The 17,356-nt window shown below is 41.2% G+C and overlaps 1 protein-coding gene across 1 annotated transcript; it reads right to left on the bottom strand.

Moving 5' to 3' along the window:
- Nucleotides 1-3,254: 3,254 nt before the first annotated feature.
- Nucleotides 3,255-13,894, bottom strand: LOC124778003 (locustin). The gene is made up of 3 exons (XM_047253576.1): nucleotides 13,823-13,894; nucleotides 5,352-5,507; nucleotides 3,255-3,385 (listed from the first exon to the last, which is right to left on the bottom strand). The coding sequence occupies exons 1-3, from the start codon at nucleotides 13,854-13,856 to the stop codon at nucleotides 3,348-3,350; spliced, it is 228 nt and encodes a 75-aa protein (XP_047109532.1). The 5' UTR covers nucleotides 13,857-13,894; the 3' UTR covers nucleotides 3,255-3,347.
- Between the last annotated feature and the right edge of the window lie 3,462 nt (nucleotides 13,895-17,356).

Genomic DNA, 17,356 nt, shown 5'->3' with positions numbered 1-17,356 from the left:
CAACCCCTGGTCGTGTGGCTAGGGCCTCCCGTCGGGTAGACCGTTTGCCTGGTGCAGGTCTTTCGATTTGACTCCACTTCGGCGACCTGCGCGTCGATGGGGATGAAATGATGATGATTAGGACAACACAACACCCAGTCCCTGAGCGGAGAAAATCTCCGACCCGGCCGGGAATCGAACCCGGGCCCTTAGGATTGACAGGCTGTCACGCTGACCACTCAGCTACCGGGGCGGACATGCAACCCCTGGTTATGTCAGTTTATCCAGGTCCCATCTCCTTAAATCCCACCTTTTTGGAGTTTCTTCAGTTTTAATCTACAGTTCATAACCAATAGATTGTAGTCAGGGTTCACATCTGCCCCTGGGAATGTCTTACAATTTAAAACCGAGTTCCTAAATCTCTGTCTTACCATTATGTAATCTATCTTAAACCTTGCAGTATCTCCAGGCCTCTTCCACGTATACAACTTTCTTTCGTGATTCTTGAATAAAGTGTTAGTTATGATTAAGTTATGCTCTGTGCAAAATTCTACCAGGCGGCTTCCTCTTTCATTCTTACCCCCATTCCATATTCACCTACTACACTTCCTTCCCCTCCTTTTCCTACTATCGAATTCCAGTCACCCATGACTATTAATTTTTCGTCTCCCTTCAGTATCCGAATAATTTATTTTACCTCATCATACATTTCATCGATCTCTTCGTAATCTGCAGAACTAGTTGGCATATAAACTTGTACTACTGTAGTTGGCGTGGGTTTCCTGTCTATCTTGGCCACAATAATGCGTTCACTATGCTGTTTGTAGCAGCTAACCCGCACTCCTATTTTTTATTCATTATTAAACCTACGTCTGCATTACCCCTATTTGATTTTGTATTTATAACCTTGTATTCACATGACCTGAAGTCTTGTTCCTCCTGCCACCAACTTCACTAATTCCCACTATATCTAACTTTAACCTATCCATTTCCCTATTTAAATTTTCTAACCTACCTGCTTGATTAAGGGATTTGACATTCCACGCTCCGATCCGTAGAACGCCAGTTTTCTTTCTCCTGATAACGACGTCCTCCTGAGTAGTCCCCGCCCGTAGATCGGAATGGGGGGACTATTTTACCTCCGACATATTTTACCCAACAGGATGCCATCATCATTTAACCATACAGTAAAGCTGCGTGCCCTCGGGATAATTACAGCTATAGTTTCCCCTTGCTTTCAGCCATTCGTAGTACCAGCACAGCAAGGCCGTTTTACCATATCAATTATCCAGACTGTTGCCCCTTCAACTACTGAAAAGGCTGCTGCCCCTCTTCAGGAACAACACGTTTGTCTGGCCTCCCAAGAGATACCCCTCCGTTGTGGTAGCACCTATGACACGGCTATCTGTGTCGCTAAGGCACGCAAGTCTCCCCACCAACGGCAAGGTCCATGGTTCATGGGAAGGGGGGGGGGGGGCGTCCAGTAATTACGAAAACAAATATCTTTCAGTTAAATAACTTCTTAATTTTTACTGTTGCAGTTTAATCACTTTCCTGTTCCTTTATATTTAATTACAGAGCTTACCTACTCCACATCTAACTAAAGAGAAAGGTGAAATTAAATGTCTGCATCTTATGTATTTGTTTCCATAGGTAAAAACGACTCATCATATTATCACAGTTATAAAATACTAATAATTCCTGAGGAAAATATTTTTGCTTAATAAGCTTAAGTGTCAGTAAACAAACAGCCGAGTATTTGATTAGTCACCGGCCGGCGTGGCCGAGCGGTTCTAGGCGCTTCAGTCTGGAACCGTGCGACCGCTACGGTCGCAGGTTCGAATTCTGTCTCGGGCATGGATGTGTGTGATGTCCTTAGGTTAGTTAGGTTTAAGTAGTTCTAAGTTCTAGGGGACCTCAGATGTTAAGTCCCATAGTGCTCAAAGCCATTTAATTAGTCAACATCAAACATCCATTCTGAGGACGAGATGTGAAGTACAAATAAATGAAATTCAAAAATATCGTTGAATAAGTCTTGGACAAGTATGTTCCGAGAGAGGTTTTAAGAGATGGGAAAGACCCACCGTGATCTAATTATCATGTTAGCAAGTTGCTACGTAAACAAAGTGAGCGTCACAGATTTCAGCGAAATCGAATCCTAGCTGACAAACAAAAGTTGGACGATGCGAAAATGAGTCTAAGAACATCATTGAGAGAAGATTCACTGAGTTTGAAAGTAACATTTTTCCAACTGATTTGACTAAAAACTGATCGAAATCATCAGTTCAGTAGCTCAGTGACCATAGTGGCACCGAAACGGAAGACGATTGAGGGAAGGCCGAGATACCGATTTCAGTCTTCCTAAAAGGTCATCATATGGTCCCTTCATTCAGACATTGTAATCATGGTAAAATGGAAGATACTAAGCTAAATGATCGCATAACGGAAGAGCAACTACAATCATTTAATAATGGAATGGCATCTGGAACAGATGAAGTACTAATAAGAATATGTTATAACGAACCCTCTTTGCAGGCGCAAGCAGAACGTTTTATGCATCTTGCCGACATGTACAGCGCTGTTCGTCTTTTAAACTGCTTTGTCAGTTTGAGCAGCATTATAAGTCGTTTCAGAGCAGGCAATGTTTCTAAGGAAAGGTATGTGAATAAATGCCAATAGGAAAACATAGCACTTTCGAGAGCTCTAAACTTCCTTTTTTTCTTTCACAACGTATGGTTGCTTTTATAACTGCAAGAATCACATCTCCCACAGAAAACTCAGCGATGTTTCAATGGGAAAGCAAAAGATAAGGTCCTCATCCCTTGCAGCCGTATGACCACTTCTGTGATTCCAGACTAACGTTCACCACCTGCATGATGTCACTTAGAAGATTTCCTACACTTCGAAGTGGCAAGATCAGTATGAGTATTGGTGAAAGTAAAGGAGTCATTTTAAATCATCTGCTGTCCTTATCGCCTCTACTAGAAATTACAGTTGTGTTCTGTCTTACGCTCCCAAGATATGCTGCCTGTTTGTTGTTAACTTTATCACATAAGTATCATGTGTTGTGACCTTGTGTTGCTAAAAATTTGTGAGAAACTGAGTGTACCTTCATTTTTTTTATAAACTCAGATTTTGTGACGTCATGTACCGTTTGTTGTGTGTATAAAGTATATCCCTGATCACAGTCTGCTGTTTCTTATTGCGTCTTTTGTCTTTTCATTAATAACAGTGACATCTTGATGTGTACAGTAAAGGTTAAATAAGTTTAATTATTTTTTAAGAAAGTTTATTAAAATTTAAAAACGTAAGACAAATAATAAATAACGTATTTTGGTTGAATTGCTGGTTCACAGTATACTGCTGCTTCATATACATTTGCTTCCCTTACTGATCTGGAAGTAATCTGAAACAGAAGGAAAAATGATTATGTAGCTTTCCAGAAAATTGTTATAATGTAAAGTAATTTAACAGAAGTCGCTCTTAAACTTTCTATTCTAAAGGAATAGATTGAAAACTTAAAATTTTGTTAAGCACAGATTGATACACGTATGTCTGAGGTTGGTAGCTCATCTCTAATGCTTACGGTTCCAACCAAATGTGTACGCGGAAATGAAGTAAGTCTGGCATGTGATGTAATAGGCTGAATGAAAATTGCCGCCTAGCAGTAAACTATGCTGCTAGCTATCAAAGCTTATGCATTACCTGAAAATGGGCATTTCGCAGTGACTTTCTGATAGGAGCTGTGCTATTGACTTACAGAATATGTTATCGACTCTTATTACAAAATAGTCAGTACAATATAGTTTACAACGAACACGAAATGTGCTAATAAATATGCATCTAAGCCAAGCTCTAAGAAATCTGTCCACTCCTACTACAATATTTCTCCTTACTGAGTTTGATCTCTGAAGACACGTGTGTGTTGTCAAGAAATGACTAACTAGCAAATCCCTAAAAGTCTAGAGTGGCTTCTCGTAATAATTTACAGCCTACCAATCATAATTGAAACAAAATGAACACAATAAAGAAGTCTGCTGCAGCGCTGTTACCAGTTTTCAAACGCGAGGCGCTAACGGCTGCAGGCAGTAACGGTAGCCGTCTATACAGCTGTGACAATAGTGAGGCGTTGCCATAGACACGTTTACAAAATCGCGTTACGTTAATGGTTGAGGCAGGCACTCGCGACCGCCGCGCCATGCCCACCGCAACTGTCAGGAATCAACCTACGCTGACTCAACTATAAGATGGTAGGCTAAAAGTCTATATTACAAGTCAATCAATGGACTATCGGTCTGACTGCCGGTAGAGCGCAGCACCTCTCTCCGCCGAGGCTCTACGAGGGGAAGGCCCGTACTCAGAATGCAGGCTGAATGTTCCTGGAGCCCAACTGGGTGGAATGGAATGAGGAAATCTCCCCGCCCTTACACGGACCTCCAGAACCGGAGTTAAGTACTCTTTCACCAGACCACCATCCAACTAGAATGATGCGTGAATAAAGTCAGTTCACAGAAAGTTTCTGTTTGCGTTAATGAATAGCTTTGCTAATCATAAGTGTAAAATTAAAGTCATTATATTTATTTCTTTAAAGTCAGTACCGCCATTAGACTGTTGTTTATTTATAGTTTTACATTTACACTTACACAATCATGATTTCGGCTTCAAAGTGCCATTATCAAGTGTTTTCTGAAAGCAGGTTAGACGATAACAGTGAAATACATAACAAGTGATATAACCATATAAGAATCCATATTTGTAACGCTTACTTACAAGTGTTATAAATTGCCTAAGATGGCATACTGTCGTATTAAAATACACTATTAGACACATTGTCTAAGAGTCGATATTTCTGGCAGAGCCTACTGCTTTGTTTCATTATTAGTACACCATCTTGACTGAATGACAGTTGGCTAAGTGTCAAATTGCCTTGGTCAAAGAAAGCCCTGTTACAAGCAGGTGACCTTTTTTAGTCTTTGGATTCAGTATCCGGTAGGATAGGAAAGGTTAGGAGCAATTGATTTTCTTTGGTAGTTGCTATATCTTTGCAGTACCTGTTTATTTTAGTATACAATGAAGTTGCCTGCTCCTTGGAACGCACTACCGTTACAGCCGCCATTTTAAAGGCTGCGTATAGTGTCACCACCAATCGGAACTTCACAAATTTATAGGGGCTGAAGCGGGAATATTCCACGATGTCCCACAACAATTTCCGAATTTTTAAAACCGAAACTGGCAGAGAAAAAAATGTGTTGCATTACTTATTGAAAGCCGCTCGTTTATCACTGTTACAGGCGTAATGAATAGAGAGCTTTCGAGCGAAAAGGCAGCGCAACGTTCAGATAGGCGAGTCACCACACCGCGACTTGACTCACCTGTGCCGTGACATCTGTTGTAGCAACGCATGTGGCAGCCGCTGCTGAAGCCGCGACGTCCGTTCTTGTAGCTGCTGGCGCAGATGGGGTCGAAGATGATGCACTGCGGGCACGAGCAACTCGTGGTCGCCGCGTCCGCCATGCAAGCGACAGCGCCTGTAAAAGGAACAAGCCGTATGGAGCACACCACTAGAGAGAAACTACCCATGCTGTGCGAGTAGTTGATGCACTATAACGTGTAGAGCCACCTTCCTAGGTTTCCGAAAGTTATTTCGAGGGTTACTCCAAAAGACATGCACACTACTTTTGTAAAAATACTGTTTTCATTCTGCATGTGTGAAAGTTTTACAATGGGTAGAGACATCCTTCCCACTTGTTTTCAAACTTAGTTAAACCTGTTCCCATGGCGCCGTCACAGCAAGTCTTCAAGATGGCTGCTACACTTCAAGTTCGTCAGAAGCAACGTGCTGTCATAGAATTCCTGTGCTGTGAAAACTGTGAAAACCAGACAGTGGGAAAGTTCCACAAGAGGTTGTAAATGGTGTATGGAGATGCTGCTGTCGACCACAGTACAGTTAGTCGGTGAACGAGCAGCTTACGTGATGAAAGCGGGCACGGCAGTATTGAGGATTGTCCTCGCAGCGGCAGGCCTCGTACTGCGCACACTCCAGACAATGTGCAGAGAGTTAATGAATTGGTGACTGCCGACAGACGCATCACAGTGAACGAATTGTCACGCTACGTTGGGATAGGAAAAGGAAGTGTTTGCAGAATACTGAAAGTGTTGGCGTTAAGGGTTTGTTCCAGGTGGGTTCTCAGGATGTTGACAGTGGCTCACAAAGAAACAAGATAAACGGTATGCAGCGAACTTTTGGAACAGTACGAGGATGGTGGAGATGATTTTCTTGGAAGAATTGTGACAGGTGATGAAACATGGCTCCATCATTTTTCACCAGAGACGAAGAGGAAATCAATGGAGTGGCATCATGCAAATTCACCAAAAAAAAAAATTCAAATCCACACCTTCTGCTGGAAAAGCTATGGCTACGGTGTTTTTCGATTCCGAAGGACTCTTGCTTGTGGACATCATGCCAAGTGGAACCACCATAAATTCTGATGCATATGTGACGACACTGAAGGAACTTCAAGCTCGACTGAGTCGTGTTCTACCACATCGGCAAAAGCAGGATGTTTTGCTGTTGCACAACAATGCACGGCCACATGTCAGTCAAAAAAACCATGGAAGCGATCACAAAACTCGAATGGACAACACTGAAACACCCGCCTTACAGTCCTGACCTGGCTCCATGTTACTATCATCTCTTTGGGAAACTAAAAGACTCTCTTCGTGGAACAAGCTTTGAAGATGATGACTCCCTTTTGCACGCTGCCAAACAGTGGCTCCAACAGGTTGGTCCAGAATTTTACGGTGCAGGTACACAGGCGCTGGTTCCAAGATGGCGTAAGGCGGTTGAGGGGGATGGAAATTATGTGGAGAAATGAAAATATTGTTCCTAAAGGATGCATCTACAAGCTGTAAAACTTTCAAATATGTTGAATAAAAGACGGATTTTAAAAAAATAGTGTGCATTTCTTTTGGAGTGACCCTCGTATACTGTGCACCACATTACTGAACGGCTAAAACGTTAGTCCAGTCCCAGCTGCAGGCTGCCTACCTAGCGACTTGCAGAGCCAACAAAAATTTGATTTTCAGTGTTTTATTTACAGAATGAAAATCCACTTCAGTTGCTTGTAATTTTCTTAATTTTTACCACGACCGGGATTAGAATCTTAAAGCTTCTTCCGTGTCTTGGAATTGAAAACTGTGAAATTCTGTCACAATAAACTTATTAAAAGGTACGGTCTTATGTTAACATCTGAACACTAAAAGTCAAGGATTAAAGTTAGAAACTGCGTATATGTCTTGGGCGGCGGTAACTCACGGCGCGCAAATAACCCAGATTATATTCATCCAGTATTTGAGAATGAGAGCACTTAGCGACTTCCAACAATGAAGGGCCTCTACATGAGCCTCTTCATGATTTTGCTTAAGATTTAAGTTAGTTTCCTACCTCTGACACCTCAATTCCAGGCTCAAACTGTCAATTACATAAAAAAAGACAGAGCAACTGAGTGTTCCTACAGTGGACAAAATGTATATCATCTTTATTTCACTAAGATTTTTGGTAATTATCGGAACCCCACACGCATAATAAATACATTTATGTGACATATGTCAGTATGTACATCCTTTCCTCCTATCACCTTATGAAAGAAAAGCATGAAGAGTGCAAAAAAAAGTTTAAAAAAATTCGGTATGTAGATCTGTCGGAATAAAAGTAGTCTGGTTCAAATGGCTCTGAGCACTATGGGACTTAACTTCTAAGGTCATCAGTCCCCTAGAACTTAGAACTACTTAAACCTACCTAACCTACCTAACATCACGCACACCCATGCCCGAGGCAGGATTCGAACCTGCGACCGTAGTGGTCTCGTGGTTCCAGACTGTAGCGCCTAGAACCGCTCGGCCACCCCGACCGGCAAAAGTAGTCTTTAACTGTGGTAGAATGCCACTCCTATTAAGCACGTACCGGGCAAGAAAGATGTTTCTATGCGCCTTGGACGAAGCTCTTGTGTAAGTTGGAACTGTTGTGGATTGGCAGGAGACCAACCCACTAAATTTGAGAAGAAGCCGAAAGGCACGCGTTTAAGCTCACGCAGGCTGGCGTGAGGTCTGGAACAGGACAAGGTAATTAGAACTTAGAAAAAAGGAGGTAATTGGTAGAATACTTAACTTTAATCCATTAATGTTGAACGTAGCTCTTGTCTGTACATTATTTACAATATCAATAGCAACTAAACATGGCGCCTTGCTAGGTCGTAGCAAATGACGTAGCTGAGAGCGTAATTTATCAGTGAACCATCGCTAGCAAAGTCGGCTGTACAACTGGGGCGAGTGCTAGGAAGTCTCTCTAGACCTGCCGTGTGGCGGCGCTCGGTCTGCAATCACTGATAGTGGCGACACGCGGGTCCGACGTATACTACCGGACCGCGGCCGATTTAAAGGCTACCACCTAGCAAGTGTGGTGTCTGGCGGTGACACCACAGGAACCACACGATATGGAGCTCCCTGAGCACTTCCGGCGGAACGGGACGCGTGGGTTCCAAAAGTTCGCTCGGCAGTGTTTTAGGAGACGCGACACCAGTGACATCGACTAAGTGTGAATGTGCCTATTCATAGCTAATTTAATACCTTATTTTGGTAGATTTCAGCTCCAGTCAAAATTACATCACTCATTGCTCGTTGAGTGGTACACGGAATTTTTCTTGCTAATTCGGAGCAATATGAGAAGTTGAACTTAGCTACGCTTGCAAACTATTGTTCTGCTCTACCTTTGTTAAGACACGTGGACGTGTGATGTATCTTCTCAGTTCGGTCTGATTTATTTCGTTGGTGATCTCACGAGTATAGTATAATTCAATAGATTTCTGAAATTTCGCTAATTTTAATTCATGATCTAGTTTCCACGTGTCTTTGTTGCCCCAGCACGTGTTAAGTACAGACCTGAGAGCCTTAACCTCGCAGATCATGTTCATAGTAATGTATCCTGTCCAATTTGCTTAGTTATTCTCAATTTTAACACTCATTTTATGCAGAACTTTTGTTTGTGACGATCACGTGTTCGCGGATTGTGATAGTCGTTACATGTCACATTTACTGGATCTCAGGATAAAACTTCCAAATTAATTTCAGAATTTCGTCTATGGTGCAATTATTAACAGTTTACTTATCGATGAATTCTTGTTCACTTGCTTCGGGCACTCAAGCGAAGGGATGGACCGTTTGCTAATCAGGTGCATACTGGTGGAGTTTTTATAGTTGTCCTATACTATAGCATAGTTCTTATAGTTGTCCTGAATCTCTGTGATATGTGTATAAGTGCGTGAATGTTGCTATTGAAAGATTCCTCTGATCTTTCCATAATTAATGATAAATTGAGCTGGCGTCTCCAAGGCGCAGTTGCAAATGTAGTTTTATAACTCAGACGAGAGTGTTACGAAGAACAGCAATCATCAGCCGCTTAGTAGCTGTTTAGTTTATTAGTTTGCTAGGCTGTGTCTTGCATAAATGTGATATCTTCACCAGAGCACATGCTTACGTATTCCCTTGCAAACTTCAATTTTTACGTCATACTAGTATCTGTTATGCAAAAGATGAATATGGCGAAGTTATTTATTTAATATTTATTCAACGATCATAAATGTGCAGATCCGGCAACTCAGTCCGTTTAAACATCAAAGGTTTTTCTTTCATGTATACCCAGATACTATCTTCCCACTTTCCACGTTAATACATGCCTCATTTTTATGGACACCGATCCTCAACCAGATCCAGCACGCACAGACACCGTTCAATAATTTCTAACTTTTAACGCTTCTAAGTCCTTCCGAATTTATAGCTGTGCTAGACATGGGAGTTTGATTCTGTCAAAGATCGTGCGACTGCTGGTCGTTGACCAATAACCAATATTCTCTCTGGTAGAGTATGTTCATAGAAATGCTGCACGTTCGGTGAGTTATTGAATAATGGAACCCGTAACGTTATACTTGATAGAAGATGTTCTATAGTGATGAAAGCAAAAATAGGTGCGCTTCAAGGAAACCTGCAATATCTCAATACACACAAATGATTTACCAGATAGGCTTGCGGCACTATCAGATGTTGAACATAGAAATTTTGATTTTATTTTGATTTAATCAATATTTTCTGTTTGTTGGCGTTTAGTTACAGAGACATGGAAAAAAATCTATGCTGTCATTAGGCATCATTTACCCACCTTAAAATCTAACTGAAAATAATCTAAACGGCAGAAATAATTCATTCTTTAAGCCGCTTTAGCGTGTGATTCGACCTTCAGCCCCAGATCACGTTTCTTACGTGATCTGGGCTTCAGCGAAGATTATAGATTTTTAATTGTTTCTTCCAAGTGATGCTAAATACAGTCTAGCTCGATGCAACCAAATTATGTGTGTCGCCAGACGGTAACATCAGGCGTGTACGAGCGTTTTCCTTAAATTTATATGCAAAGTAATTCCTTGTTGCCAAATGACACCATGCAATAAGTGAGTTAAACTTTCGTTGTTTCGCATTTTATAACACTTGAGTGAAATACAGCCTGCGAATACAATTAGGAAAATCCGTGATGTACTCGCCACGCAAGCGGCAGGGCCTGGAACGGCAGTCGTATGAAAGAAAACCGGTCACCAGGGAAAAACTCATTCGAAGCACAGCTTGCTTTATGCACACTCCAAGTCACGGGAATAGCTGATACAGATGAACCGGTAAAGACGTCCTCCTAGATTTTCGAAACACTCTCTACTCTGCACCACATTATTAAACGACTAAAAATATGTTTAGCTCCCTACGCTTCATCATTAAATGCAGTACAGATACGTTCTAATAAACTCGTGCTTTTTGTTTGCGATGCCGTAACTATCACCTTTCAGTGGACAGTAATTAAAGTTTGATAAGTAATGAGAGGAATCGTCACCAACAACTGTTACCATTAGTGGCAAACGCTTGTTGTCTTTTGTTAGCGAATAACGAGTTAAAACTCATTAAGACTTGAAAACGAATGATATTGTTACTGAAATAATACTTCTTCCACGCATCTTCCTCGCGCTGGTTGCTACTCAGTAGCGAAGGCAGTTAACTGACATTAATATAGTGGTAACCAGTGTAGAAGTACGAAACCGGCATTTGGTTGCAATAATTACACGTCAGTAGTTTGAAACTGATAAACAATATTTTATTCAAAATAATCTCCATTGCTATTTATATTTTTCTCCCACCTCTCCGGCATGCTAAAATGCCACGCCAAAAAAAATTCTTCTTTTGAAGCGAACCGGTCAGCGAGCCATTTTCGCATATTTTCATACGAACTGAAGCGTTGTTCAGGGAGAATGTTTTCCAGTGATGCAAATAGGTGATAATCGGACGGAGCCAAGTCTGGAGAATAAGCCGCGTGCCCCGGTATTTTCCAACTGAACGTCTCGATCGTTTCCCTGACCCGTTTTGCTTTGTGTGATGAGGCGTTATTATGAAGCAATGTGACTTTGTGTTGCCTTTCTCTATATTTCGGCCATTTTTCAGGTAGTGCTTTATTTAAATCGATCATTTTCTGTTGGTACTTTCGCCAGCTTTTATAAGCCCATAATAGATGACACCATTTTGATCCTACCAAACATAGAGCATTGTCTTCTTTCCAAAGCGATTAGGTCTTTCAATGGATGTCGATGGTTAGCCTGGACTGACCCATGATTTACGACGCTTAGGATTCTCAAAATACATCAATTTTTCATCACCTGTCACTATTCGATGGAGAAACGACTTCTTTTTGTATCTGGCGAGCAACATTTCACAGGTGATCTTTCGATTTCCTTTCTATCTTTTATTCAGTTCATGCGGAAACAATTTTTCCACTTTTTGCACCTTTCCCTTAGCTTTCAAACAGAAGAGAAACAGCTTTCTGCGCCACATTCATTTGTTCCGCGAGTTCCTGTTGTGTTTGAGTATCATCTTCATCTAATAACGCCTGCAACTCGTAGTCTTCGAACTTTTTCGGTGCTTTCCCACGCTCGTCGTTTCTCACGTCAAAATCACCACTTTTGAATTTTCTGAACCACTCAAAACACCGTGTTTTCCCAAGAGCATGTTCGCCGAAAGCTTCGACAAGCATTCGATGCGATTCTGCAGCAGTTTTCTTCAAATGGTAACAGAAAATCGATGCTTTCTGCATATCGTAAGTCGAAGGCACAAAACTCGAAATGTTTACGAGTCTGAAACACACAACGAAGTATGGAACTTGAGTTACTGTGTGTTGACATTCGTCGTCAACCGTCACAGGAAGCAGATGCAGATGGCGCTGCAGACGCTGTCTCACGGGTCCGACACTGTCAGTTAGCACCATCTATAGGGAAATTCCGGTTTTATACTTCTAACCTGGTAAATTACGCTTCAATGTCCAGGGTTTCATCTCAAACCTCTGCTTTGTCTTATGCGTTTAAATTAACTATGTGGTGTCTTAGCATCGACATTTATCGGTTATTGTAACATCGTTTTCAGTTACAGTCGCAAAATTTTAAACACATTGCCATTTCTGATGTTCAAGGCGTCATCAAGTTAGTCATATTATGGCTCTTCATCCGTCTAGGGGCGTCATCTACGCAAATCGTACATACAGTCGGTCAAGTTCTGAGCCCGCAACAGTAGTGGTTCTGCAAAACTGGCCTTAGCTGTGAAATGGAAATCAGCGTTTGTCGTCATTGGCCGGGAGGCCCCTTGCGGGGCAGGTCCGGCCGCCTGGCTGCATGTCTTATTACATTCGACGCCACATTGGGCGACCTGCGCGCCGGATGGGGATGAAATGATGATGAAGACAACACAACACCCAGTCCCTGAGCGGATAAAATCCCTGACCCATCAGGGAATCGAACCCGGGCCCGTAGGACGGCAATCCGTCACGCTGACCACTCAGCTATCGGGGCGGACGGTCATAGCTGTAGTAGTTAGCGAATGAGAATGGAAATAGTTTTTCTTTATTTGTAAATTGGAGGCTCATCAGACTTTCAGTTCTTTCTCTGCCGTCATCAATAACAAAAGCAGTACGCTTTAGACGACATATTCGTCCCGACCGACTCAGCGACTGATATTTCAAACAATTCCCAGTTGCACAGTTTTAATTATATTACATGTTTCGAGGTCTTTGGATGATCTTCAGATCTAAGAAGATAGTTGTTTCAGGAACCCGTCTTTTCTGTGTCAGAACCTCATGTCAGAGCACTCTGATATGACATTTTGACCCAGGTAATGTTTGGAAAGAAATTTCCGCCATTTGGCTGTTAACTGCTCATTTATTTTTCACAGTGTAAAATAAATGAACAGTTAACAGACGAAAGGAGAAAATTTCTTCCAAAAACTTCAACATGACTGGTCGCCCACGAAGGAAAGATCATTGACATAAGCGAATTGGTGACGCAACCAGTTAGGTCTGAAGACGACCCAGAGAGATCGAAACATGTCATGAAGTTAAAAATGTACAACTGAGACTGAAGAATAAATGATAGTTGTACAAAAATAAAAATAAAAAAAACACTGCGGTAAACTCCGTAAGGACTCGCCGCAATAATCGAAAATTTAATTATGTAAAATACAATTTTAATACTATTCACAATAAAGGCGCACAAAAAGTGATATTAAAGGAAAGTTTCCCAAATTTAAGTAAGCGAAACCCTACAGACCCATCCTGCAAACAAGTGTCCATGAAGAGAAACATCTCACATTTCTGTAGCTTTGTCTCCTCTTCTACAGTTACCACCCGCAAAATCAATATTCCTGGGAGCGCAGCTATGAAGAATGACCTCACAACAGCAAACAGTTTCGACCATCGTAAACAGTATGGGAGACTCACCGATAAGCAGGATAACCAGTAGGCAGGCCTTCATCTTGATTTGGATTGCAACTTTTCGGACCGTCTGAGAGGAGCTTCTGGTGCCCTGGAACCGCCTGACTGCTGCTTTTATAGGACGCAGATGCGTGACGTCACACGCTGCAAGCGGGAGGCAGGGAAGCACCGCTGTGCCGTTGACCTCGTTCGCGGTGCACCAGCTTCTGGGAACGCCATGTTTGTGTTGCCACGCTCGTTAATACGAGGCGGAGTCAAGGGGGAGGAAGTAGTGTACAGATGCTAGTCGAGGAACGTCAGCATAACGGTTTGATGTCTGCTGAAAAAGGCTCCAAGGCTTTATTGCAGCGTGTTCCAAGAATTGATGTGTTGTTGTCTTTCCGGTATGAGCAAGATATCTTTCTCCCAGTAAGTTATTTGTTTTTCAAGGCGTCGCGATTGTTTACATCTTCCATTACACCGTTTTACTCCGTAATAGCAACCACTTTCGACAATGTACAAACGTTTTCTGCAACTACAGCTGCAACCTCCCCACTATATGTTTCTGTATGAAATTTAGCAGAGAATAGAATTATCTCCCATTCCATAAAAAGTCAACGTATTACCAAAAATTTGTACCCACAAACTGTTATTCAACTTAAACTCGTATGCTAACCTTTGACTAAACGGGACCTAATGTCTGAACTGTAACTGGTGTGAGTAAAACTTGCCTTTATACCAAACACGTAACTGAAGTAAAACAATTATCTGGTCCTAATAAAATTTTCCACTTACGTCGCATCTTGACAACATTGTTGCAGATTTCGCGAAAGCACATAGCAAGCAGGCAGCGGCTAAGTTAGATTTCTGTTTTCAAATAAAATTTCCAAGCAATATCCAAACTGTTGCATACTGTATGGTGCAATGTGGTAAAGCGTAATGATAAACGTTCTTTAAACAATAGGATGGCGAGAGCAACTATTCCTGTGAAATGATACTCCAAGACAACGATTTTAGAATGACATGTATTCAAAAAGACAGAGTAAAATTTCGCGTGATCTTCACAACGTAACATTGATCTGAATAATACTATGTTCAACAAAGTGAACAATGATTTGAAAAGGGTACAATGTTAACAGAGAACTTCTATAAACATCAAACAGCTTAATCAGTTGATATCTTAATGCAGGGAAGTCGAACGGTCTTTCTCTCAGCTCTGAGCAAGTTATGTAGCTGACGATACTTACTCTAACAAATTAGCTGCGCTGTGCTGCAGTCTTACCTTAAATTTCTTCTCATCAAAAATTATAACATTACTCAAAGTTTGTATATTTTTCGCCTTTCAGTATATACATCGTATTCATCCTTGCTGTCTACAATAAATTTTTCTTTATCTTACAGATACAATCGCGATTCAGCACAGCACTAATGAATACGTTCGTCACCTACCATATTTCAACTAAGATCGTATCAGACTGCGCAGAAGCAAAGATTGTGCCACAAAAAGACCAAAGATTGTTTAATAGTAACATAACTTGCTCTCTCCCTGACGTGCACATCGATAACTTAGTAAAATTAAAATGATATGCCCACCTTACAAAAGAACTTCGTGAACACACATGTACCTCCTTTTGTGAGGGATCGATTTTTCTATTTTTTTTATTTTTATGTATCAATGAATCAATTTATTTTGAGTCCTCAGTCTTCTGATTGGTTTTATGTGAAGCATTAACGAATTCCTCCCCTGTACCAACCTCTTCGTCTCAGAGTAGCACTTACACCCTACATCTTCAGCTATTTGCTGAATGTGTTCCAATCTCTGTCTTCGTCTACAGTTTTTTCTCTCTATTGATCCCTCTACTACGTGGAAAGTTAGCCGCTGATGTCTTAAGACGTGTGCTGTAATCCACTCCTTTCTTCTTGTCAGTGTTACCCCCATATAATCCGTACTTTACCTTATCAATCCATCTAATTTTCAACATTTGTCTGTAGCACCACATCTCAAATGCTTTGACTCTCTTCTGTTTCGGTTTTCCCACAGTCCATGTTTCACTACCAAACAATACTGTGTTCCAGATGCACATTCTCAGACGTTCCTTCCTCAAAGTAAGGTCTATGTTCGATACTAATGGACTTCTCTTGGCCAGGAAAGCCCTTTTTGCAAATGCTAGTCTGATTTTTATGACCTCCTTGCTCCGGCCAGCATTGGTTATTTTGCTGCCTAGGTAGCCAAATTCCTTCGTTATCTCCAAATCAGGTGTTAAGTTTCTCGCTGTTCTCATGTGTGCTACTTCTCATTACTTTCATCTTTCTTCGATTTACTTTCAATCCATATTTTGTACTCATTAGACTGTTCATAACATTCCACAGATACTGTAATTCTAGTTCACTTTCACAGAACACAACAGTGACATCGATAAGGAATAATAATCATATTCCAAAGAATGCATACTTCGTTGAAATTCTTTTAATCATTTAAATGAAGGTTACGAAAAATTTCCCTTCTTCAGACCTTTTAAAAATCCAAATAATTGAGCAAGTAATGACCCATTCATGAGGCCCTAGCGACATAGATTTACTACTGGTCAAAAAATTCTAGAAAATTTTTAGTGACAGTTCAAAATTGTGCCATACTGCGATTCGAAACCGGATTTCCTGCTATAGGGGCATATGAAATCTAGGTTAGACTCCTGTTGTGACACGATCTTCAGTTCCCACTGTACGTAGTTTACAACACAGATTCAGCACACCCGGACAGTTTGTACTAAAAAATTCACGTCATTTCATCTTCACTCATTTTATCCCCATCGAACATTCGTTTCAATACATGTCATTATTTGTTACAACTTTTCCGCATATTCTAAGGCAAAATGATCCCTTTACAAACGACAACGAACTATATCCGTCAATGTCACTGGTACGCGTCTGGTCCCCAAGACCTGCTCCCGCTGCACAAGATGTTCGGTTTGTGACTACAGTGCAGCCAAATATCCGTTCATTTCATTATGTCCATACTCGTATTATTTAATTAGATTATCCGTTGTCTCAGCAATCGAAATAACTTTCATTTTAATCCCAGAAAACAATCCCACCTTAAATTCAATCGACGACAGCTGCCAGTTCAAACCACAAGTCCACAACTAACTGTGCGAAGCTTGCACAATAACAAATATCCCCTTAGAAAATGTATTTCCCTACATCGATAGATTCGGGCCCTATTACTTTATCGCACTTCCATCACACATATCACAGCAATAACGTCTGTGAAATCCACCGGCAAAGTACTAATCCACACATCACTACAAGAGTCATCCCCCTCCTCAAACAACTCAATGATCACATGCTATCCGCTCCCGTTATCTCACGTGTAAGACATAGCACAGTCTGGGCTATGACCACAACAATCATCTTCAACTACAGCAACTGCAACAACATGGTGTATACAGATGAAGATTACCGCCATATCAGGAAGAATTAATTCTCCACCTCAGCATCATTACTCATTGCTCAATTGAGATACGAATAGCGAACTTTTCCGATTATTTAATCCGACTTATTCGT

The sequence above is a fragment of the Schistocerca piceifrons genome, chromosome 2, assembly GCF_021461385.2.
Source record: "Schistocerca piceifrons isolate TAMUIC-IGC-003096 chromosome 2, iqSchPice1.1, whole genome shotgun sequence".
NCBI lineage: Eukaryota > Metazoa > Arthropoda > Insecta > Orthoptera > Acrididae > Schistocerca > Schistocerca piceifrons.
Note: the sequence above shows the minus strand (reverse complement) of the source record. Positions and strands in the feature narration are given on the sequence as shown.